This window comes from Mauremys mutica, chromosome 9 (assembly GCF_020497125.1).
Source record: "Mauremys mutica isolate MM-2020 ecotype Southern chromosome 9, ASM2049712v1, whole genome shotgun sequence".
Classification (NCBI taxonomy): Eukaryota; Metazoa; Chordata; order Testudines; family Geoemydidae; genus Mauremys; species Mauremys mutica.
The window spans coordinates 41,501,112-41,522,914 of NC_059080.1; the positions used below are offsets into that span (position 1 = coordinate 41,501,112).

At 45.4% G+C, this 21,803-nt stretch overlaps 1 protein-coding gene across 1 annotated transcript; it reads left to right on the top strand.

The window, feature by feature from the left end:
• The first annotated feature begins 2,043 nt into the window (after nucleotides 1–2,043).
• On the top strand, nucleotides 2,044–20,893 carry GLOD5 (glyoxalase domain containing 5). The gene is made up of 4 exons (XM_045031380.1): nucleotides 2,044–2,148; nucleotides 13,632–13,796; nucleotides 17,942–18,097; nucleotides 20,086–20,893. Exons 2-4 carry the CDS (start codon nucleotides 13,653–13,655, stop codon nucleotides 20,233–20,235), a joined length of 450 nt encoding a protein of 149 aa, XP_044887315.1. The 5' UTR covers nucleotides 2,044–2,148; nucleotides 13,632–13,652; the 3' UTR covers nucleotides 20,236–20,893.
• The last annotated feature ends 910 nt before the right edge of the window (nucleotides 20,894–21,803 follow it).

A 21,803-nucleotide genomic window follows, 5' to 3' on the forward strand; every position in this document is an offset into this window, starting at 1 on the left:
CTGCCCATTGACAGTATCACAAGATAATAAAATCCTTTCAGTGTTGGCCTCATTGCTTTGACCTGCTCTTGTATCCCAATGTGGTCACCTCGTATTGTACGGGATGTCTACTCAGGCAGCCTTCCCTCATGGCACTGGGATGAATCTGAAGCTCTTGGCTCAATACAAAGTAAAATCTTTTTTAAAAACCCTACTAAATTTTGTATGAATTTGGTGATAGAAAAAGACCTGATCTTTCCCCATTAAAGGGCATGGGGGCTCTGCCATTGACTTCAGAGGGAGCAGGCCCAAAGATGGAAAAGGACAGCTGTAGAGCCTGGCATATCATGGGCAGGAGTTATGCTAGTTTCCTCCCAACAGCTATGCCAATACACCTCATCCAGGCATGTAGCACTCTCCTTTCTATTCCAGGCCTGAGCTTCTGCTAAGCTGAGGCTTCCTCTTGGGACAAACTGCGAGGTGGTGTTGTGAGAGGAACCAGTATCCACACAGCTCTAAAATGCTAACAACCATACACATGATCATCCTCCACCTTCAGCTAGATTTCAGCCCTGATCCAACAGAGTCCAGATTTCCTGAGCTTCAGGGCGCATTGCCAGGCCTAGCTGTTTTCCCAGACTGTCCTTGGGTTGTTGAGATACGAGTGTGTGGAAGGAGGGGTCTTTGTGGGAGGTAGGAAGTTCATCCTGGATAGTGGTGCATCTGAATGTTGTGCTTTTCAGAAGGTGCTTAGCTGTTTGGACAGGCACCTCCAAAGCATTTGGTTGTTATGCATGTGTGCTAGGCACTCTACAGTCAAAGGAAAAGGCAAGGTCTAGGCACTTCACCATTTCCCCCAGTTTAAAAGTTCTCTCTCCTAGTCATAAGAGTATCATCTAGGAGGTATTAATAAGCAAGTCCTAAATCATCTGCAGGGATGTAGCAGCTCATAACATCATTCTCTGTTGATTTTACAAAACATCTTTCACATGTAGCAGGGGCTGAAGAACCGAACTATCAAAGAAGATGACAAGTGCAGGACATGAGACCAGCAGTAACTGGGTAGAAGTGCAGGGCTTTAAGTCTCACCTTTAAAAGGCTAATAGAGTCAGTGGCATGAAGGTCAAATGGCAGCACGTTCCGCCAGCTTCGGGTGAGTGAGGGGTAGCCCAGAGAACTGATGGGCTGAGAAGCTGAGAACAGGACCTCGGGAATGGCACACAAGTTTGTCGCTCCAGTTTTAGGCAGGGATAGCTCCACTGACATCATTGGCATGGAGCTGGAGTTACACCATGATGAACCAAGAGCTCAGAGGACAGGTAGAGCAGCATGGATCAAATCACACAGATAAGGCAGAGCCAGAGAGTGGAGAATCTTGAACAAAGTGGAGGAAAGTCTACAGGTTCTCCTCAGGTTAATCGGTAGCCAGTGTGGCTGCTTGGAGAGGGATCCTGAGGTCCAGGGGACATGGATGCCACACCCAGAGACTCTAAACTCAGCAGTACTCACACAGGCCATGTAGAAGCCCTTTTAGCGCCACCACTAGGAGCAACATGGGGAGCTCTACAGTGGACAGGACATCAGCATGTACGACCATGAACCTGCTTGACTGTGCATAATTGCAGGGATGAGCAAATCCTTCCCACCTCACTGATGCTCTAGTGTCCCCCGGGGCACTGAGTGTGTGCACAACCTGATGGGGCAATATGGCCTTTGCCTGTCTCAGAGGCACAGAGCGCACCCTGGAGACAGGGAAGGAGTGGGATGCACCTGGTGATTCCCAGGCAGGCACATCCTGCACAGCTGGGGTAAGCCCAAGAACTACAGCCGTGTGCCCCAGTTTCTGTTTTCCAGGAGCGCCCTGTAGCCTGTGTTATTGCACAGGGAGCCCCTATTCTCTATTTTAGAAGCAACGAAGCTGGGGAAAATGCCTGAGATCTTTGGCCCCAACCTGGTCAGCTGCTTTGTACGAACAGAATCCAAGGTCTCCATGGAGGGGAGGGAGCAACTTTCAGGAGTCAGGCTGTTATTTATACTCGCGCTATCTCTTTTCCTTGGGAACTCTGCTCCCAGCACAGCTCAGCTCTGGGGACCAGGAAGTGGTTAGCTGAAGGGGACAGCGTTCTTTCAGGCTGTTTTGCTGAGCTTGCCTCTCTTCACTGCGTGCAGGTACTGGGCTTCTTTTTTTTTCCTACCAACATTTCACTCATGTTCATTCCCTGAGATCAGACAACACTTAAATATTAACTCTAGAGGTGCAGACAGTGACTCTACAAATGGTTCTGAGGCTGGGGGGGCGGGGGGAAGATTGCAAAGTGACAGGCTGTGTCTTCAGACAGCAAACATCCTGAGTGCTTGCTTGACTGAAAATCAGCTCTTGCAAACACCAGAAAGCAAAGCCAATGTATCAGGATTCTGGGTGCTACATACGCAGGCCCACAGGCATGCATGGGACTTTGCAGAGACTGCATGCAATCTAAAGGGTGTTTGGTTCAGCATTTTCAAATGCTAGCTCAAGAAAGTGCCGGTGAATTTTTAATGGCAGCGTCACACTGCTTTTCACTGTAATCGGTGCAAACAGCAGGAATGCCACAGATCTGGATAATTCTGAAGTCTTGCATATGTTATTTGTGAAATACTTTCTGCCTTTGTAACTCAGGTGGCCTCAGGATATCGCTTCCAGATCCCAGACTGTGACTTTGACATGAACAATGAGGAGACTTGCCCAGATTTGCCCTCTGGGAATCTGGGCCAAGTTTTACAGCGAGCTCATGCCAGGCTGGGCAGGACTTGGAAACCTTATCTATACTAGCATTTTTCTCAAACTCACTCACTGCTGGAGCTGCACCAGTGGGAGGGCTAACATAGATGGGCTACCCGGGCTTTTACTATGGTGCAGGCTAACCTTGAGAAATGCCAGTGTACTTATAATATAGGAGTTCAGTGAGTGTGTATAAAGAGTCACACACTGCAGAAACAATCAATATAGTTCATATGGCAATTACATCATCCCCTAGTGAGTCTCAATGCCTTAGAATCATAGACTCATAGACTTTAAGGTCAGAAGGGACCATTATAATCATCTAGTCTGACCTCCTGCACGGCGCAGGCCACCCACTCCTGTAACAAACCCCTAACCTATGTCTGAGTTATTGAAGTCCTCAAATCGTGGTTTAAAGACTTCAAGGAACAGAGAATCCTCCAGCAAGTGACCCGTGCTCCATGCTGCAGAGGAAGGCGAAAACTCCCCAGGGCCTCTGCCAATCTGCCTTGGAGCAAAATTCCTTCCTGACTCCAAATATAGCGATCAGCTAAACCCTGAGCACGTGGGCAAGACTCACCAGCTAGACACCCAGGAAAGAATTCTCTGCAGTAACTCAGATCCCACCCCATCTAACATCACATCACAGACCATTGGGGATACTTACCTGCTAATAATCAAAGATCAATTAATTGCCAAAATTAGGCTATCCCATCATACTATCCCCTCCATAAACTTATCAAGCTTAGTCTTGAAACCAGATATGTCTTTGCCCCCACTGCTCCCCTTGGAAGGCTGTTCCACAACTTCACTCCTCTGAAGTTTTTGGAAAGTGTAGGGGACAATTTCCTGGTGCAAGTGCTGGAGGAACTAACTAGGAGCAGAGCTCTTCTAGATCTGCTGCTCACAAACCGGGAAGAATTAGTAGGGGAAGCAAAAGTGGATGGGAACCTGGGAGGCAGTGACCATGAGATGGTCGAGTTCAGGATCCTGACACAAGGAAGAAAGGAGAGCAGCAGAATACAGACCCTGGACTTCAGAAAAGCAGACTTTGACTTGTTAGGCCTGAATGAAAATATAGCAGGCAAAACAGTTATGCCAACCTGACTGAAGTCAGGCTACTAGAGGTTTCTGGGTAATCCCAGAGTGGAAAAGTACTGAGAAGCAGCATTGTTTTACAGAGCCCTGGAAAACGTGAGATAAGCCTGAGATAAGCCAGGGATTGCATTCCTGGCATACCATTAGCTGTGCTAAGGACAGTGTTTGAAGAACTGATAAGAAACTCTAGCATCCCACGGTTCAGATTCTAACTTTTTGGTTGAGTTATAGGTTTGTTTAAAACTCCCCTGTATTTCTAACTTTTGGGTGTTGTTAAGATATAATTAATAATCTAAAGTTGTAGACATAAAGTCTAGGCATGTGTGTATATTAAAAGTGTCTAGTTTTAAGTTGTTAAACAAAGGGGGGTGGGTTTTGCTCAAGTGAGTGATGTATGACGTAATAAAACTGACTATATAGGCTAATACTAAGCTGTAAAGTGCCTGCTGGTTCTCACTGGAGACGAGCGGCCCTTTGTTGATGCGTGCACTTGTCAATAAAGGGCTTTTGATTGGACCTTGCTGGTGTTGCCTGTCTCTCTGTGAACAGACAACGAATTTCGCTGTCGGGGTTAGAGTCTCTGACAGACTCCCTCAGGGAGCTGATGGGCAGGATCCCCTGAGAGAATAACATGAGGGGGAAAGGAGTCCAGGAGAGCTGGCTGTATTTTAAATAATCCTTATTGAGGTTGCAGGAAAAAAACATCCCGATGTGTAGAAAGAATAGTAAATATGGCAGGCGACCAGCTTGGCTTAACAGTGAAATCCTTGCTGATCTTAAACGCAAAAAAGAAACTTACAAGAAATGGAAGATTGGACAAATGACCAGGGAGGAGTATAAAAATATTGCTCAGGCATGCAGGAGTGAAATCAGGAAGGCCAAATCACACTTGGAGTTGCAGCTAGCAAGAGATGTTAAGAGTAACAAGAAGGGTTTTTTCAGGTATGTTAGCAACAAGAAGAAAGTCAAGGAAAGTGTGGGCCCCTTACTGAATGAGGGAGGCAACCTAGTGACAGAGGATGTGGAAAAAGCTAACGTACTCAATGACTTTTTTGCCTCTGTCTTCACAAACAAGGTCAGCTCCCAGACTGCTGCACTGGGCAGCAGAGTATGGGGTGAAGGTGACCAGCCCTCTGTGGAGAAAGAAATGGTTCGGGACTATTTAGAAAAACTGGACGAGCACAAGTCCATGGGGCCGGATGCTCTGCATCTGAGGGTGCTAAAGGAGTTGGCGGATGTGATTGCAGAGCCATTGGCCATTATCTTTGAAAACTCATGGCGATCGGGGGAGGTCCCGGATGACTGGAAAAAGGCTAATGTAGTGCCCATCTTTAAAAAAAGGGAAGAAGGAGGATCCGGGGAACTACAGGCCAGTCAGCCTCACCTCTGTCCCCGGAAAAATCATGGAGCAGGTCCTCAAGGAATCAATTCTGAAGAACTTAGGGGAGAGGAAAGTGATCAGGAACAGTCAGCATGGATTCACCAAGGGCAAGTCATGCCTGATTAACCTAATTGCCTTTTATGAGGAGATAACTGGCTCTGTGGATGAGGGGAAAGCAGTGGATGTGTTATTCCTTGACTTTAGCAAAGCTTTTGATACGGTCTCCCACAGTATTCTTGCCAGCAAGTTAAAGAAGTATAGGCTGGATGAATGGATTATAAAGTGGATAGAAAGCTGGCTAGATCATCGGACTCAACGGGTAGTGATCAACGGCTCCATGTCTAGTTGGCAGCTGGTTTCAAGCAGAGTGCCCCAAGGGTCGGTCCTGGGGCAAGTTTTGTTCAATATCTTCATTAATGATCTGAAGGACGGCATGGACTGCACTCTCAGCAAGTTTGCAGATGACACTAAACTGGGAGGAGTGGTAGATACGCTGGAGGGTAGGGATAGGATACAGAGGGACCTAAACAAATTAGAGGACTGGGCCAAAAGAAACCTGATGAGGTTCAATAAGGACAAGTGCAGAGTCCTGCACTTAGGAAGGAAGAATCCCATTCGCTGTTACAGACTAGGGACCGAATAGCTAGGAAGCAGTTCTGCAGAAAAGGACCTAGGGGTTACAGTGGACGAGAAGCTGGATATGAGTCAACAGTGTGCCATTGTTGCCAAGAAGACTAACGGCATTTTAGGCTGTATAAGTAGGAGTATTGCCAGCAGATCGAGGGACGTGATCATTCCCCTCTATTCGACATTGGTGAGGCCTCATCTGGAGTACTGTGTACAGTTTTGGGTCCCACACTACAAGAAGGGTGTGGAAAAATTGGAAAGAGTCCAGCGGAGGGCAACAAAAATTATTAGGGGGCTGGAGCACATGATCTACGAGGAGAGGCTGAGGGAACTGGGATTGTTTAGTCTGCAGAAGAGAAGAATGAGGAGGGATTTGATAGCAGCTTTCAACTACCTGAAAGGGGGTTCCAAAGAGAATGGATCTAGACTGTTCTCAGTGGTAGCAGATGACAGAACAAGGAGTAATGGTATCAAATTGCAGTGGGGGTGGTTTAGGTTGGATATTAGGAAAAACTTTTTCACTAGGAGGGTGATGAAGCATTGGAGTGGGTTACCTAGGGAGGTGGTGGAATCTCCTTCCTTAGAGGTTTTTAAGGTCAGGCTTGACAAAGCCCTGGCTGGGATGATTTAGTTGAGGATTGGTCCTGCTTTGAGCAGGGGGTTGGACTAGATGACCTCCTGAGGTCCCTTCCAACCCTGATATTCTATGATGGTTAGAAACCTTTGTCTAATTTCAAGTCTAAACTTCCTGATAACCAGTTTATATCCATTTGTTCTTGTGTCCACATTGGTACTGAGCTTAAATAATGCCTCTCCCTCCCTGGTATTTATTCCTCTGATATATTTATAGAGAGCAATCATATCTCCCCTCAGTCTTCTTTTGGCTAGGCTAAACAAGCCAAGCTCTTTGAGTCTCCTTTCATAAGACAGGTTTTCCATTCCTCGGATCATCCTAGTAGCCTTTCTCTGTACCTGTTCCAATTTGAATTCATCCTTCTTAAACATGAGAGACCAGTACTGCACACAGTATTCCAGATGAGGTCTCACCAGTGCCTTGTATAATGGTACTAACACCTCCTTATCTCTACTGGAAAAACCTCACCTGATACATCCCAAGACCGCATTAGCTTTTTTCACTGCCATATCACATAGGCGGCTCATAGTCATCCTGTGATCAACCAATACTCCGAGGTCCTTCTCCTCCTCTGTTACTTCCAACTGATGCTTCCCCAGCTTATAATAAAAATTCTTGTTATTAATCCCTAAATGCATGACCTTGCATTTTTCACTAGCAATTTCATCCTATGACTATTACTCCAGTTTACAAGATCATCCAGATCTTCCTGTATGATATCCCAGTCCTTCTCTGTATTGGCAATACCTCCCAGCTTTGTGTCATCTGCAAACTTTATTAGAACATTCCCACTTTTTGTGCCAAGGTCAGTAATAAAAAGATTAAATAAGATTGGTCCCAAAACCGATCCCTGAGGAACTCCACTAGTAACCTCTCTCCGGCCTGACAGTTCACCTTTCAGTTGTAGTCTCCCCTTTAACCAGTCCCTTATCCACCTTTCAGTTTTCATATTGATCCCCATCTTTTCCAATTTAGCTAACAATTCCCCATGTGGAACTGTATCAAATGCCTTACTGAAATCGAGGTAAATTAGATCCACTGCATTTCCTTTGTCTAAAAAATCTGTTACCTTCTCAAAGAAGGAGATCAGGTTTGTTTGGCACGATCTACCTTTTGTAAAACCATGTTGACTTTTGTGTCAATTACCATTGACCTCAGTGTCCTTAAGTACTTTCTCCTTCAAATTTTTTTCCAAGATCTTGCATACTACAGATGTCAAACTAACAGATCTAGTTACCCAGATCACTTTTTTTCCTTTCTTAAAAATAGGAACTATTTTAGCAATTCTCCAGTCATATGAGACAACCCCTGAGTTTACAGATTCATTAAAAATTCTTGCTAATGGGCTTGCAATTACATGTGCCAGTTCCTTTAATATTCTTGGATGAAGATTATCTGAACCCCCCCGATTTAGTCCCATTAAGCTGTTCAAGTTTGGCTTCTACCTCGGATGTGGTAATATCTACCTCCATATCCTCACTCCCATTTGTCATCCATCCATTATCCCTAAGCTCCTCATTAGCCTCATTAAAGACTGAGGCAAAGTATTTGTTTAGATATTGGACCATGCCTAGATTATCCTTAACCTCCACTCCATCCTCAGTGTTTAGCAGTCCCACTTCTTCTTTCTTTGTTTTCTTCTTATTTATATGGCTATAGAACCTTTTACTATTGGTTTTAATTCCCTTTGCAAGCTCCAACTCTACATGGCTTTTGGCCTTTCTCACTTTATCCCTACATGTTCTGACCTCAATAAGGTAGCTTTCCTTGCTAATCTCTCCCATCTTCCACTACTTGTAGGCTTTCTGCTTTATCTAAATCATCTCTCTGAGATGCTTGCTCATCCAGCTTGGTCTACAACTCCTGCCTATGAATTTTTTCCCCTTTGTTGGAATGCAGGCTTCTGATAGTTTCTGCAACTTTGACTTGAAGTAATTCCAGGCCTCCTCCTCCTTTAGATCCACAAGTTCTTTAGTCCAATCCACTCCCCTAACTAATTTCCTTAATTTTTTAAAGTTAGCCCTTTTGAAGTAAAAAACCCTAGTCGCAGATCTATTTTTGTTTATCCTTCCATCTAGTTTGAACTGAATTAGCTCATGATCACTTGAACCAACGTTGTCCCCTACAACCATTTCTTCGATGAGGTCCTCACTACTCACCAAAACCAAATCTAAAATGGCATCCTCTCTTGTTGGTTCAGCAACTACTTGGTGAAGGAATCCATCAGCTATCGCATCTAGGAAAATCTGAGCCCTATTATTATCACTTGTCCTCCAGTCTATATCTGGGAAGTTAAAGTCTCCCATGATCACACAATTCCCATTAGTATTTACTTCATTAAAAACATTAAAGAGGTCTCTATCCATATCCAAATCAGATCCCGGCAGTTTGTAGTACACCCCAAGCACTATCCCAGGGGAGGCTCTAGTAGCTTTCTTCCCCAATGTGATTTTTGCCCAGACAGACTCTGTCTTATCCATTCCATCCCTTCTTATTTCTTTACAGTTAACCTCATTATTGTTATACAATGCTACTCCACCACCTTTGCCTTTATTTCTGTCTTTCCTAAACAGTACATACCCTTCAATACCTGTACTCCAGTCATGACTACTATTCCACCATGTTTCTGTTATCCCTATAATATCCACTTCCTGCACCAGTAACTCTAGTTCCTCCATTTTGTTACCTAGGCTCCTCGCATTGGTGTACAAACATCTTAATTTTTGCTGTTTGGCTTTGCTCACATTCTTTACCCAATTAGGCACAGACATTCTACTGCCAGTACCACCTATTAGACTGGTATCTACACTACCTATGGAGGTTTTTCGCCTTCCTCCGAAGCATGGGGCAGGGGTCGCTTGCTGGTGGATTATCTGCTACTTGAAGTCTTTAAATCATGATTTGGAGCATTCAACAGCAGAGTCAAGGGAGAGAATTAGTTCAGGAGTGGGTGGATCGGCTTATGTGACCTGCATCTTGCAGGAGGTCAGACTAGATGATCATAATGGTCCCTTCTGATCTTGAATTCTATGATTCTATGATTCTATGATACCTTTCCTCCTTATGTTCATTCTCCTACCCATGGCTGTATCCTTTCTTACTTCATTTTCTTCCCTCTTAATGTTAAATTCCAGCGTGGAGATTACCTGGACATCTCCCAACCATCTCCCCCCCAATACCTCATTTAAAGTTCTCTTAATCAGTTGTGCCAGCCTCCAACCTAGAAGTCTATTTCCCTCCCTACTCAGGTGAAGTCCATCCCAAGACAACAGTCCTCTTCCATGAATGCTTCCCAGTGGCCATACATCCCAAAGCCCTCCTTATAGCACCACTGCCTGAGCCATCTGTTGATTGCCATAATCTTGTCACACTTTTGTTGCCCTTCTCTAGGAACAGGCAGAATCCCACTGAAGATCCCCTGAGCCTTGATTTCCTTAAGCATCTTCCCCAGCTTGGCACTTTCTCCCTTGATACGTTCCAGTGAGAATCTAGCCGTATCATTCGTTCCCACATGAAGGACGATCAGTGGATTCTTTCCCGCTCCCATTAGGATCCTCTTCAGCCTCAGGTCCACATCCCGTATCTTAGCGCCTGGCAGACAGCACATCCTTCTGTTCTCTGGATCAGCTCTAGTTAAAGGCCTGTTTATTCTTCTCAGTAAGGAGTCCCCAATCACATAGACCTGCCTTTTCCTGGTGATGGTGCGATTCTCCAGTCTATCCCCTGTTCCCTCTGGCTGCAAATCCTCTCGATTCCTATTCTCCCTTGCAATCCTCCGCAACCCATCCTGTATCCTCCTGGGGCTCATATTTGGTGTTGTTATCTCCACTGACTCTTCCCCTCTTCCTATAGAACTAGCTGCTCTTCTCTTCTTTCTTGCCCTCTCACCTTCAGCGACCACCTCCTGTGCCCCTTCATTTTCCAACTCTAACCATTGATTTGTTTATTTCATGGCTGGCCCCAAATAAAAGGTTATGGGGTTGGTGGTGGTGTTTTTGTCACTCGATAATGGAAAGGACTGAGAGGGTTTACTTTCCCCTGTTGTTGTTGTCTTTAACCTTAGAAAAATCAGGAGCGTCAAGTCTACTGTGTGTTGGTTTTGCTGGGACACTAGTTGAGGGCCTCAGAGAAGAGGATTATGACTTATGTCAGAACTTAATTCAAGTGTTGGACCTTTAACAAAGAGAACTCTTTTCCCAATTGTTAATTGAGTGTTTGAGTTAAACAGATATAAACACAGACTTTAGCATTTTGAATTAAAACTATTTCCCTTTTTGATTAAAGAGATTTTGCTTACATGTTATTGATGATGGCATAATCTTCCTGGTTCTTCCATGGCACATAGTCTTCCATGCTAGACAAGACCTGAATATCTATTGTAAAATCAATCAGAAAAAGAAATGAAAACCTCTCAAATCTCAAAAAGTGCTATTTTCCCTCTGCAGGTTGATTCAAAAGCATCCCCAGTCACTGGAGAAACAAACATTTTGCATTACTGAGTCAAGTAACTTCAATCTGCTGGTAATCTGTGTTTCTCTAAGTGTAATAAGGAGCCCTGTGCTGTAGGGCAGTGATTCACAACCTTTTTGGGCTCAGACCCCATTTGTAAATGGCCTGTCTGTGGTGTGCTAGTGCGCCTTTGTCTCTGAGAAAATAGTTAGTGAGTGCTACCTAGAACTACAACATATTTCAGTAACAATCATATAGCAAATCTCATATTTTACATGCAGTGATTTTACACACATTTCAATGGGATGATAATATTCAGAAGATCATGAATTTGCAAATGATACTTCACAAGGCATACTTTGTACAAAATAAATCATAACCTTACAAAAGTGGTGAACATGGAATACAGGGGGTTATATGCGGTACAGAGTGTCACCAGGGGTTCCCAGTAGGAAGAGCAAGGTTTCAGTCCAGTTGGAAAAGCTGAGGTGGCAGAAGGACAGAAGAAGACTGATAGAGAGTCCAGGCATTGCTGAAGGTGATGAGGGCTGTTACCAGATTTGTCTGCTACTTTGGGGTACACTTATTTGTTAGGGTTACTCTTCTGGGGGTGGGGTCTGTAATTCTATCAATGTACTGCTTGTGTCACTTGTGTTCTCATACAGAGCTCTACTTCTCCTTTCTGCAAGTTCCCCCCCAATGGAGCTATCCTGCAGGACCTAGGTTCCCAGGGCTGGGTTCCTCCAGCCCCAGAATCAGACACACACACACACACACATTAACAGAGCATGTCTGAGCAGACTGGGTGAATCAGCACTCCCGAGCTGATCCCTTATATGTCCCTGGACTCAGCAGACTGGATCAAGGGGCACTTCCAAGCTGCCATGCCCATATGCCACAGGCACCGCACCAGAATAGAGCATGCCTGAGCAGCTGGGTCAAGAAGCACTTCCAAGCTGTCACCCTCATATGTCCCAGGTACAGCACGTCCCAATCCACGTTACAATTGTTCTGGTGGTAACCCACTGGATGAGCAAAACCCACAGGATATTTGGGCACTACAGGGATCTTTAGCTTAGGTAAGAGGAGAGTTGCTGCAGCGCGAATGAGGAAGCCAAAAACACAGAGAGAGGGAGAGAGAGGGAAGCAACCAGCCGAACCATAAAAGTTATTTATTGCCAGGTAATAACCATACAAGGAGAGGCAAACAAACAAAACAGTTACAATATTGAATCTAACTTAAATTTTATTACAAAAGTCAGGTTTAGAAAACTGTAACTGATCACACAAGTCAGGATTAGAAAGATATACCTAGAGTAGAAAAGAAAAAAGAGAGAGAGAGAGAGTTGGGTTCTCACCATTCCGTGAAGCTGGAACCAGTCAGGGGTCCCAGGTGGTGGTAGTAGCTGAGGGTCCGGAGTGCTGGAGACAGGCAGAGCCCCCCGCGTGTTCAGTCAGGAGAAGATGAAGTCCCAATGGAACTGATGCAGAGTTTGGATCCAGGCATCAGAACCCTTACTTGAGCATGGGTAGAGGTTTTTGTAGGGAAACAACAATGGTTCAAGGGAGGAGACTAGATTTGTTTACAGGCAAATTGATGGCTCAAGAGAGTATACCAAAGTTGTTTTGTTCAGGCTAGACCAGTGGTTTTTAAAGTTTGGGTCGCAACCCAGTACTGGGTTGTGGAATGCAAGGCACTGGGTCACCTTGCTCTGCACCCAAGGACCCTGGCGGCTGGCCAGTAAAAACTAGTAGTCCCTACCCAGAAGCGGCCAGCGGCAGGTCCAGCTCATAGGTGGTGGGCCATGGGGTTCCGTGCGCTGACCCTGCCCCGAGCACCAAATCCACACTCGCATTGGCTGGTTCCTGGCCAATGGGAGCTTGGGAGGAGGGTGCCTGCGGGCGAGAGATGTGCAGAGCTGCTTGCACATCTCTGCCTAGGAGCAGGACGTGCTGGTCACTTCTGGGGTGTAGCGCAGTTCACGGTGCCAGGACAGGTGGGAAGCCTGCCTCTGCACCCCAGCTGCACCGCTGACCAGGATCTGCCAGAGATAAGCCCCAAGAACACAGACCTAACAGGCAACAGGGGTGGTATGTGAGGCAAGGGAAGAGACATCTTGAACTTTCATGACTGCTTGCACTGAGGTGAGAAATGGACTATGTGGTTCGGATTTGTGTTATGTACAGCATTGCACAAAGGCTTTTATAACAAACTAACCCAAAGGTGAGTATTATGGTGTCAAGAGAGCCTGAAGTGAAGTTATTGGGTTAGCTGAGAGGGAAAACTGAGGTAGGCACAGTTGTAGTACCACAGCCTGCTTCAGGAGGGTGCTCCAGGCATGACTGCCTTATGACTGTTTCATACATTGATAGGGTAACAGTCAGCCATCCCATCTGCCCCTGCTTCTAGCCATCACTCATTGGCTGATTCTTCTAGGACCTGACACAAAGTCCATTGACGTCAATGGAAAGTCTCATTAATTTCAGTGGGCTTTGAATCGGGCATCACAAGACAGGTGAGTCTTGAGGAAGCATTTCATGGAGGAGAACATATTTTTCATGTGTCAACCACAGGCCGAAAAAGAAACAAACTTTGGCTTCTGCTTGCATTTAATAGCCCCATGTCTCCAGCCAGCCCAACTAGGAAATGACCTGGTAGCTTGTCCTTGCATCTCACTAACCTTATTTCTACTTGGTTTTAGTCTCTGGTTCCTGGCTTTCAAATGATGTCCTGGCAGGAGAAGCGTGAGGGCCCCCATCCATGTCTTATCCGTCGACTGGATCACCTGGTGCTGACTGTGAAGAGCATTGAGGACACCATAGGCTTTTATTCCAAAATCCTGGGTATGGAAGTGGTCACTTTCAAGGTAATCTGAGGGGCAAGAGAGAGCTGGGATATTCTGAGTTCTAGTCCTGCTTCTGCCATTGACTTATTGTGTCACTGTGAGCAAGGCATCTCTATTTTCCCTATCTGTAGAGTGAGGATTGTAGGAACTGTCAGCCCATGGCCCATCTGACTGAGTGTCCTGTCTGTGACATAAGTCAGCAGCAGCTTAGTCAGAGGCAGGTCCAGAAGACCCTACAGCAGGAAATAATGGAAGAACCTGCCTCTAGAGCAGAGGTTCTCAAACTTTTCATATTGCATACCCCCTTCCAGATCTACCAGCTGCCCGTGTACCTCTACCCTTCTCCTCACTGATACTTTGAGTGTTCTTCTTTAACACTACCTGTCTTTAGCCATCTCTCTATACTGGACTGTTACATACAGATATACTTATAGTGCAATGTACACAACTGAAAAAAAAAACCTCAGTTAGACTGGACAGTTGCTGGGCAACTGAACCCACACCGTACAGTGATTGGAGGTGAGGGCTCTGTACATCAGCGTCTCTGTGTATCTGTGTTCTAATTGGTACATCTTGAAGTAAATTAACTACCATATTTTACATAACAAATTCTTAGAGTTTTAAAGCTTGGTCTGAGTAGCCTATTATGAGAATGCAATAAATAAAATAATGAATAAATAAAATCCACCATTACACAATTTCTCCTGCGTATCCCCACACCCCCGAGATGTCTCACATGCCCCCACGGGGATGCATACCACAGTTTGGAAAGCCCTGTTCTAAAGGAAGTTTCCTTCTGACCCCCAATAGCCAGAGTTCAGGGCCTATGCCTTGAAGCAGGATAGCTTATACTCCAGAGGCCCCTAAGCCCTTTACTTCTTGAGTTGCTTGACATTTTTGGAATTTTTAGAGACACACGGGGGAACAAAAAAACTGACAATTTCCCCCTGCCTATTTCCCAGTTCTAGAGCAGCTTGCAGTGCTTTGAAGTTAGACATTTCAGCAAAGTTTCAAATTTGGACCAAAAAAATGAAATCCATTTTTGTTTGTTTGGTTAGTTAAATTCACTTTTTTTAAAAAACAGCGGGACCTCATAGAGCCACTGGGAGGCCTGGTTAGTTCCTGGGTGACATTTCCAAAGACATGTGTAGCAGCAGTTAGGCACCAAACTGTCATTTGGGTCTCTGAAATTTTCCCTCTCCTCCCATGTCTGTAAAGCTATAGCAGTGCTAAGACCTCACTCCTGTGTCCCTTGTTGTGCTATGGAACAGAAGTTCCACTTGCTTTCCACAAGGGGGTGACATTGAGTACAGAAATGGAACACCTGCTACTTGTCAAAAGAGACTTCTCCTGTTCTCTCAGAGCAGTATCCCTGGTGCTATGCTCTCCAGCCCAGGGTTTTCCTTGCAATCCTGGCATTCAGCACAAGGGGTCTCTGTTTGACAGTACATAAGAACATAAGAACGGCCATACCAGGTCAAACCAAAGGTCCATTTAGCCCAGTATCTGTCTACTGACAGTGGCCAATGCCAGGTGCCCCAGAGGGAGTGAACCTAACAGGCAATGATCAAGTGATCTCTCTCCTGCCATCCATCTCCATCCTCTGACGAACAGAGGCTAGGGACACCATTCTTACCCATCCTGGCTAATAGCCATTTATGGACTTAGCCACCATGAATTTATCCAGTTCCCTTTTAAACATTGTTATAGTCCTAGCCTTCACAACATCCTCAGGTAAGGAGTTTCACAAGTTGAACTGTGCACTGCGTGAAGAAGAACTTTCCTTTTATTTAAACCTGCTGCCTATTAATTTCATTTGGTGACCCCTAGTTCTTGTATTATGGGAATAAGTAAATAACTTTTCCTTATCCACTTTCTCAACATCACTCATGATTTTATATCTCTATCATATCCCCCCCTTAGTCTTCTCTTTTCCAAGCTGAAGAGTCCTAGCCTCTTTAATCTTTCCTTATATGGGACCCTCTCCAAACCCCTAATCATTTTAGTTGCCCTTTTCTGAACCTTTTCTAGTGCTAGAATATCTTTTTTGAGGTGAGGAGACCACATCTGTACACAGTATTCGAGATGTGGGCATACCATGGATTTATATAAGGGCAATAATATATTCTCAGTCTTATTCTCTATCCCCTTTTTAATGATTCCTAACATCCTGTTTGCTTTTTTGACCGCCTCTGCACACTGCGTGGACATCTTCAGAGAACTATCCACGATGACGCCAAGATCTTTTTCCTGACTCGTTGTAGCTAAATTAGCCCCCATCATTTTGTATGTATAGTTGGGGTTATTTTTTCCAATGTGCATTACTTTACATTTATCCACATTAAATTTCATTTGCCATTTTGTTGCCCAATCACTTAGTTTTCTGAGATCTTTTTGAAGTTCTTCACAATCTGCTTTGGTCTTAACTATCTTGAGTAGTTTAGTATCATCTGCAAACTTTTCCACCTCACTGTTTACCCCTTTCTCCAGATCATTTATGAATAAGTTGAATAGGATTGGTCCTAGGACTGACCCTTGGGGAACACCACTAGTTACCCCTCTCCATTCTGAGAATTTACCATTAATTCCTACCCTTTGTTCCCTGTCTTTTAACCAGTTCTCAGTCCATGAAAGGACCTTCCCTTTTATCAGATGATAGCTTAATTTACGTAACAGCCTTTGGTGAGGGACCTTGTCAAAGGCTTTCTGGAAATCTAAGTACACTATGTCCACCGGATCCCCCTTGTCCACATGTTTGTTGACCCCTTCAAAGAACTCTAATAGATTAGTAAGACACGATTTCCCTTTACAGAAACCATGTTGACTATCGCTCAACAGTTTATGTTTTCCTATGTGTGACAATTTTATTCTTAACTATTGTTTCAACTAATTTGTCCAGTACCGACATTAAACTTACCGGTCTGTAACTGCCGGGATCACCTCTAGAGCCCTTTTTAAATATTGGCGTTACATTAGCTAACTTCCAGTCATTGGGTACCGAAGCCAATTTAAAGGACAGGTTACAAACCTTTGTTAATAGTTTCGCAACTTCACATTTGAGTTCTTTCAGAACTCTTGGGTGAATGCCATCTGGTCCCAGTGACTTGTTAATGTTGAGTTTATCAATTAATTCCAAAACCTCCTCTAGTGACACTTCAATCTGTGACAGTTCCTCAGATTTGTCACCTACAAAAGCTAGCTCAGGTTTGGGAATCTTCCTAACATCCTCAGCCATGAAGACTGAAGCAAAAAATCCATTTAGTTTCTCCGCAATGACTTTATTGTCTTTAAGCGCTCCTTTTGTATTTTGATCGTCAAGGGGCCCCACTGGTTGTTTAGCTGGCTTCCTGCTTCTGATGTACTTAAAAAACATTTTGTTATTTGGAGTTTTTGGCTAGCCATTCTTCAAATTCCTCTTTGGCTTTTCTTATTACGCTCTTGCACTTAAGTTGGCAGTGTTTATGCTCCTTTCTATTTGCCTCACTAGGATTTGACTTCCACTTTTTAAAGGAAGTCTTTTTATCTCTCACTGCTTCTTTTACATGGTTGTTAAGCCATGGTGGCTCTTTTTTAGTTCTTGTACTGTTTTTCTTAATTTGGGGTATACATTGAAGTTGGGCCTCTATTATGGTGTCTTTAAAAAGGGCCCATGCAGCTTGCAGGGATTTCACTTTAGTCACTGTACCTTTTAACTTTTGTTTAACTAACCCCCTCATTTTTGTATAGTTCCCCCTTTTGAAATTAAATGCCACAGTGTTGGGCTGTTGAGATGTTCTTCCCACCACAGGGATGTTGAATGCTATTGTATTATGGTCACTATTTCCAAGCAGTCCTGCTATAGTTACCTCTTGGACCTGCTCCTGCGCGCCACTCAGGATTAAATCTAGAGTTGCCTCTCCCCTTGTGGGTTCCCATACCAGCTGCTCCATGAAGCAGTCATTTACAGTATCGAGAAATTTTATCTCTGCATTTCGTCCTGAAGTGAAATGTTCCCAGTCAATATGGGGATAATTGAAATCCCCCACTATTATTGGGTTCTTAATTTTGATAGCCTCTCTAATTTCCCTTAGCATTTCATCATTACTATCACTGTCCTGGTCAGGTGGTCGATAATAGATCCCTAATGTTATATTTTTACATTGATCCTTTCCTTTCCTTGGTGACAGGGCAACCGGAAAGCGCTACGTTTCGGGAACCAAAAGTTTAACCTCCATGAGGCTGGGAAGGAGTTTGAACCCAAGGCTCACAGACCAGTTCCTGGTTCCATAGATGTCTGCCTGATCACAGACACCTCGCTAGACCAGCTAGTGGGACACCTGAAGGTTGGGAAAACTGTGTTTCTCCCAAGTAGCCACATGTTTCATGGGATGCTACCATAGGCCTGATGTGAATGAATAAACCCAGGGGTGTGATAGAGTAACGGGGCTAGCAAACTTCCCTGTCATCTTGGAGACCTGGTGCCCAATTCAGCTTGTGCTTACAGCAGTGTAAATCAGGAGTAATTCCACTCAGGTCAATGGGATTGTAAGGAAGAGGAGAACCAGACACCTGGAGTTCAGTGTGTGAACATGAATCTCTTGGGTTTGTACTGCTCTATCACAAAACCTCATCCTTTGCGATACATTTGAAAATCTCTGTATAACAGGTTCAGTGCTCGAGTAGCAGAGAGTTTGGGGGCAGGACAGGGTCTATGGGGCTAGTTTGAGGGGCATCGTCATAACTGTGTGTGGGAACCCCAGGACTGGAATAGCAGATGGGGCTGTAGGTCAGCAGCAGAGACGTGCCTGGGGAACGTGGACTGGAATAGCTGGGGGAGCTGTAAGACAGGATTGAAGGGCATCTGCAGAGCTGTGGTGAAGGGAGACTGGAACAGTAGTGCATATTTCAGAGCAGGGATGAGGTAAGGTGGCAGAGGCATACAGAACCCCCAGTCTTGGGACAGCAGGGCCCAGTACCTGCCAAAATATTACTCTCCAGTGTTGTTTGTCTCTTGCCTTCAGAACACAAAACCCATCACCTACTAGTCTATGTAATTGGCCCCTTCCTTCTGTCCATACACAATATGTCCATCCCCATCCACCCACAATGCCTTGCAGTCCAACCTAGCTCAGTTATGTGTCTCTATCTTCTCTACTAGACAGCACAAGGAACTCTTAAGGAACAAGGAGCCACACCAGCAGTGCTGTGCTGTATGGATCACTGTCAGGGGCAATTGACAGCCTAGCTGGTTGCATAGGTCTGCAGAGCATTTGCTACTGAACTCAAGAGATTCTCTTCATTAAGTCCATGGAAGTCACTCAGAGCAGAGAGCACATCAGTGTTTAGTGAGATGAATTTAGATCAGGGGTCAGCAACCTTCCAGAAGTGCTGTGCCGAGTCTTCATTTATTCACTCTGATTTAAGGTTTCACTTGCCAGTAATACATTTTAACATTTTTAGAAGGTCTATAAGTCTGTAATATATAACTAAACTATTGTTGTATGTAAAGTAAATAAGGCTTTTAAAATGTTTAAAAGGCTTCATTTAAAATTAAATTAAAATGCAGAGCCCCCCAGACTGAACCCAGGACCCAGGCAGTGTAAGTGCCACTGAAAATCAGTTCACGTGCCGCCTTTGGCACTCGAGCCATAGGTTGCCCACCCCTGATTTAGACGGTCTCAAGGAAGACACCATATGGAACTGGAGATTGGGAGATTTCAGATTTTCTTACTATCCAGCATGAGATCTGTCACCCAGCCATCCTCCTGGGAAATCCAACTCTAAGCACTATGGGGCACATGGGGCTGGGCAGTTAGACCTGTGCCTTCTTGAAGGTCCATTTCATTACCTGGGTGACTCTCTGCTTCCTACACCCACACCCCCTGCCCATGGACAGATAAACCCAGGGATGTGGCAGATTAAGGGGTTAATGCAATAATAGCCTTAGCTCTGGAGACTTGTATTCAAAGCCTGGCTTAGCTCACCAGTGAACCTGAATCTATTGGTTATGTCCTGTTCCCCTTTCTTGAGCTGAATGCTGAACAGCTTTTCTGCCAGGATGTGCAGCCATCGAGTGCCACAGGCTGGGACCACAGGGTTTGAGAGCAGCTAGCACCCTGCTTGGCAACACCTAGTGCTTTTCTAGGTCCCCTTCACCATCTGCCCATCTCCTGGGGAAAGGCACAACAACACTGCTAAATCAGAACAGCCATTGCCAGAGAGCTGCTTGGACAATGGTTCTAACATCTGCCGGGGGGGGGTACGGGGGGCAAGCCCCTTAGAAAAACATTGTTAATGCTGAAAACCAAACATACCTTCCCTCTCCTTCCAGGCCTGTGGTGTGACTATTGAAGAAGGCCCAGTGCCCAGAACTGGTGCCATTGGTCCAATCACATCCATCTACTTCCGAGACCCTGATGAAAACCTGATTGAGGTTTCCAACTACAGCACTGATTTGACTGTTGACGGAGTGAAGCATTAGCCACAATCCTCTTTCCACCACCCCCCAACCTCCTCAACACTAGAGGCAAGCAAAGGAGGCCGTGATTTTGCTTTGTTCATTTGCAGTGCATTGTAGGATGGGGTTTGAGAACACATCAGTTTGTGTCCATGTCCATTCTGCCAGGCTCCTGATATAGCGGGACATATCAGGCCTCATCCCCAAAGGAAACCTGCACAACACATTCAAAAGATGAGCCAGGGCTGGGAGCTTAAATTCATAAGTCTTCTAGACACTAAAAATCAGGGACTGAACAGAGACACTGGATTTATGATTTATTACAACAAACAATCTGCTACCCACTAACTCCCCCTGCTTTTTGTCCTATGACTGCAGAGGTATTAACTCTACCGTGAAAGGTCCCGTGCAATATGTGCTAACTACTTATGCTAAACAATCTGTTCCACCGTTCATTTGCTGTGATGCTGGGAGCACCTTTCCCAGCCCTGAAGAAGAGCTCTGGGTGGCTCACAGCCTGGCTTTCCCACCAACAGAAGTTTTCCTAGATGGTAAATTCCCTGGGGCAGTGTAGACGGGTTGACTCACCCCTGCGGCGCCTCCTGCTGGTGACTCTGGGGAATTAGCTCTTTCCAGCATTCAGAGCGCCCTCTGCAGGCCGGTGATCCCCCTGTCTTCTCCTGGCCCCGTGCCCCTCCCAGGACCCCAGTGCCCCTTTAACCGGGTTTACCCTTCCCAGGGGAACCCCCACCCTACTGTCCCCACTTCGCCTCAGTAGTGGCTACTGCCCAGTCTCTATCTAGCCCCCATTCGCTGGGGCAGACTGCAGTAGCCAGCACTCATCATCGGCAAAGGGGTTTTGGACCTGCTGCCTTGGCCTACCCCTAGGTTGCCCCCTGCAACCCCCAGTACCTTTTGCCCTATGCTAGGCCACAGCCTGGGGTTTTCTAGGCTGGAGCTTCCCCAGCTCCTCAGCCTTTCCCCAGCCCTGCTTCACCCTAGGTACCTTGTCTCAGTTCCCTGCATCCAGGCCCATCTCCCTCTAGAAACAGAGAGAGACTGACTGGGCTCCTGGCTCACAGCCTTTTATAGGGGCCAGCTGTGGCCTGATTGGGGTGTGGCCCAGCTGCGGCTACTTCCCCAATCAGCCCAGCTTTGAGAGCAGCAGCTCTCAAGCCCTGCCAAGCTGCTTTTAAACCCCTTATAACCAGGAGCAGGGATCCACCCTGCTACAGGCAGGGACTGCCGGAAACCCAATAGATACAGGCAGGGACTGCCGGAAACCCAATAGATACAGGCAGGGACTATCTTTTTGTTCTGTGTTTGTACAGCACCTAGTGCAACGGGGTCCTGATCCATGAATGGTGCTTTGAGGCGCTAATGGAATGCAACTTCTAAAGCAATACTAATTAATAGTAAGTAGGGCCCTACCAAATTCACGGTCCATTTTGGTCAATTTCATGACCATATGATTTTAAAAATTGTAAATTTCATGATTTCAGCTATTTAAATCTGTAATTTCGTAGTGTTGTAACTGTAGGGCTCCTGACCCACAAAGGAGTTGTGGGGGGTCACAAGATTATTGTAGGGGG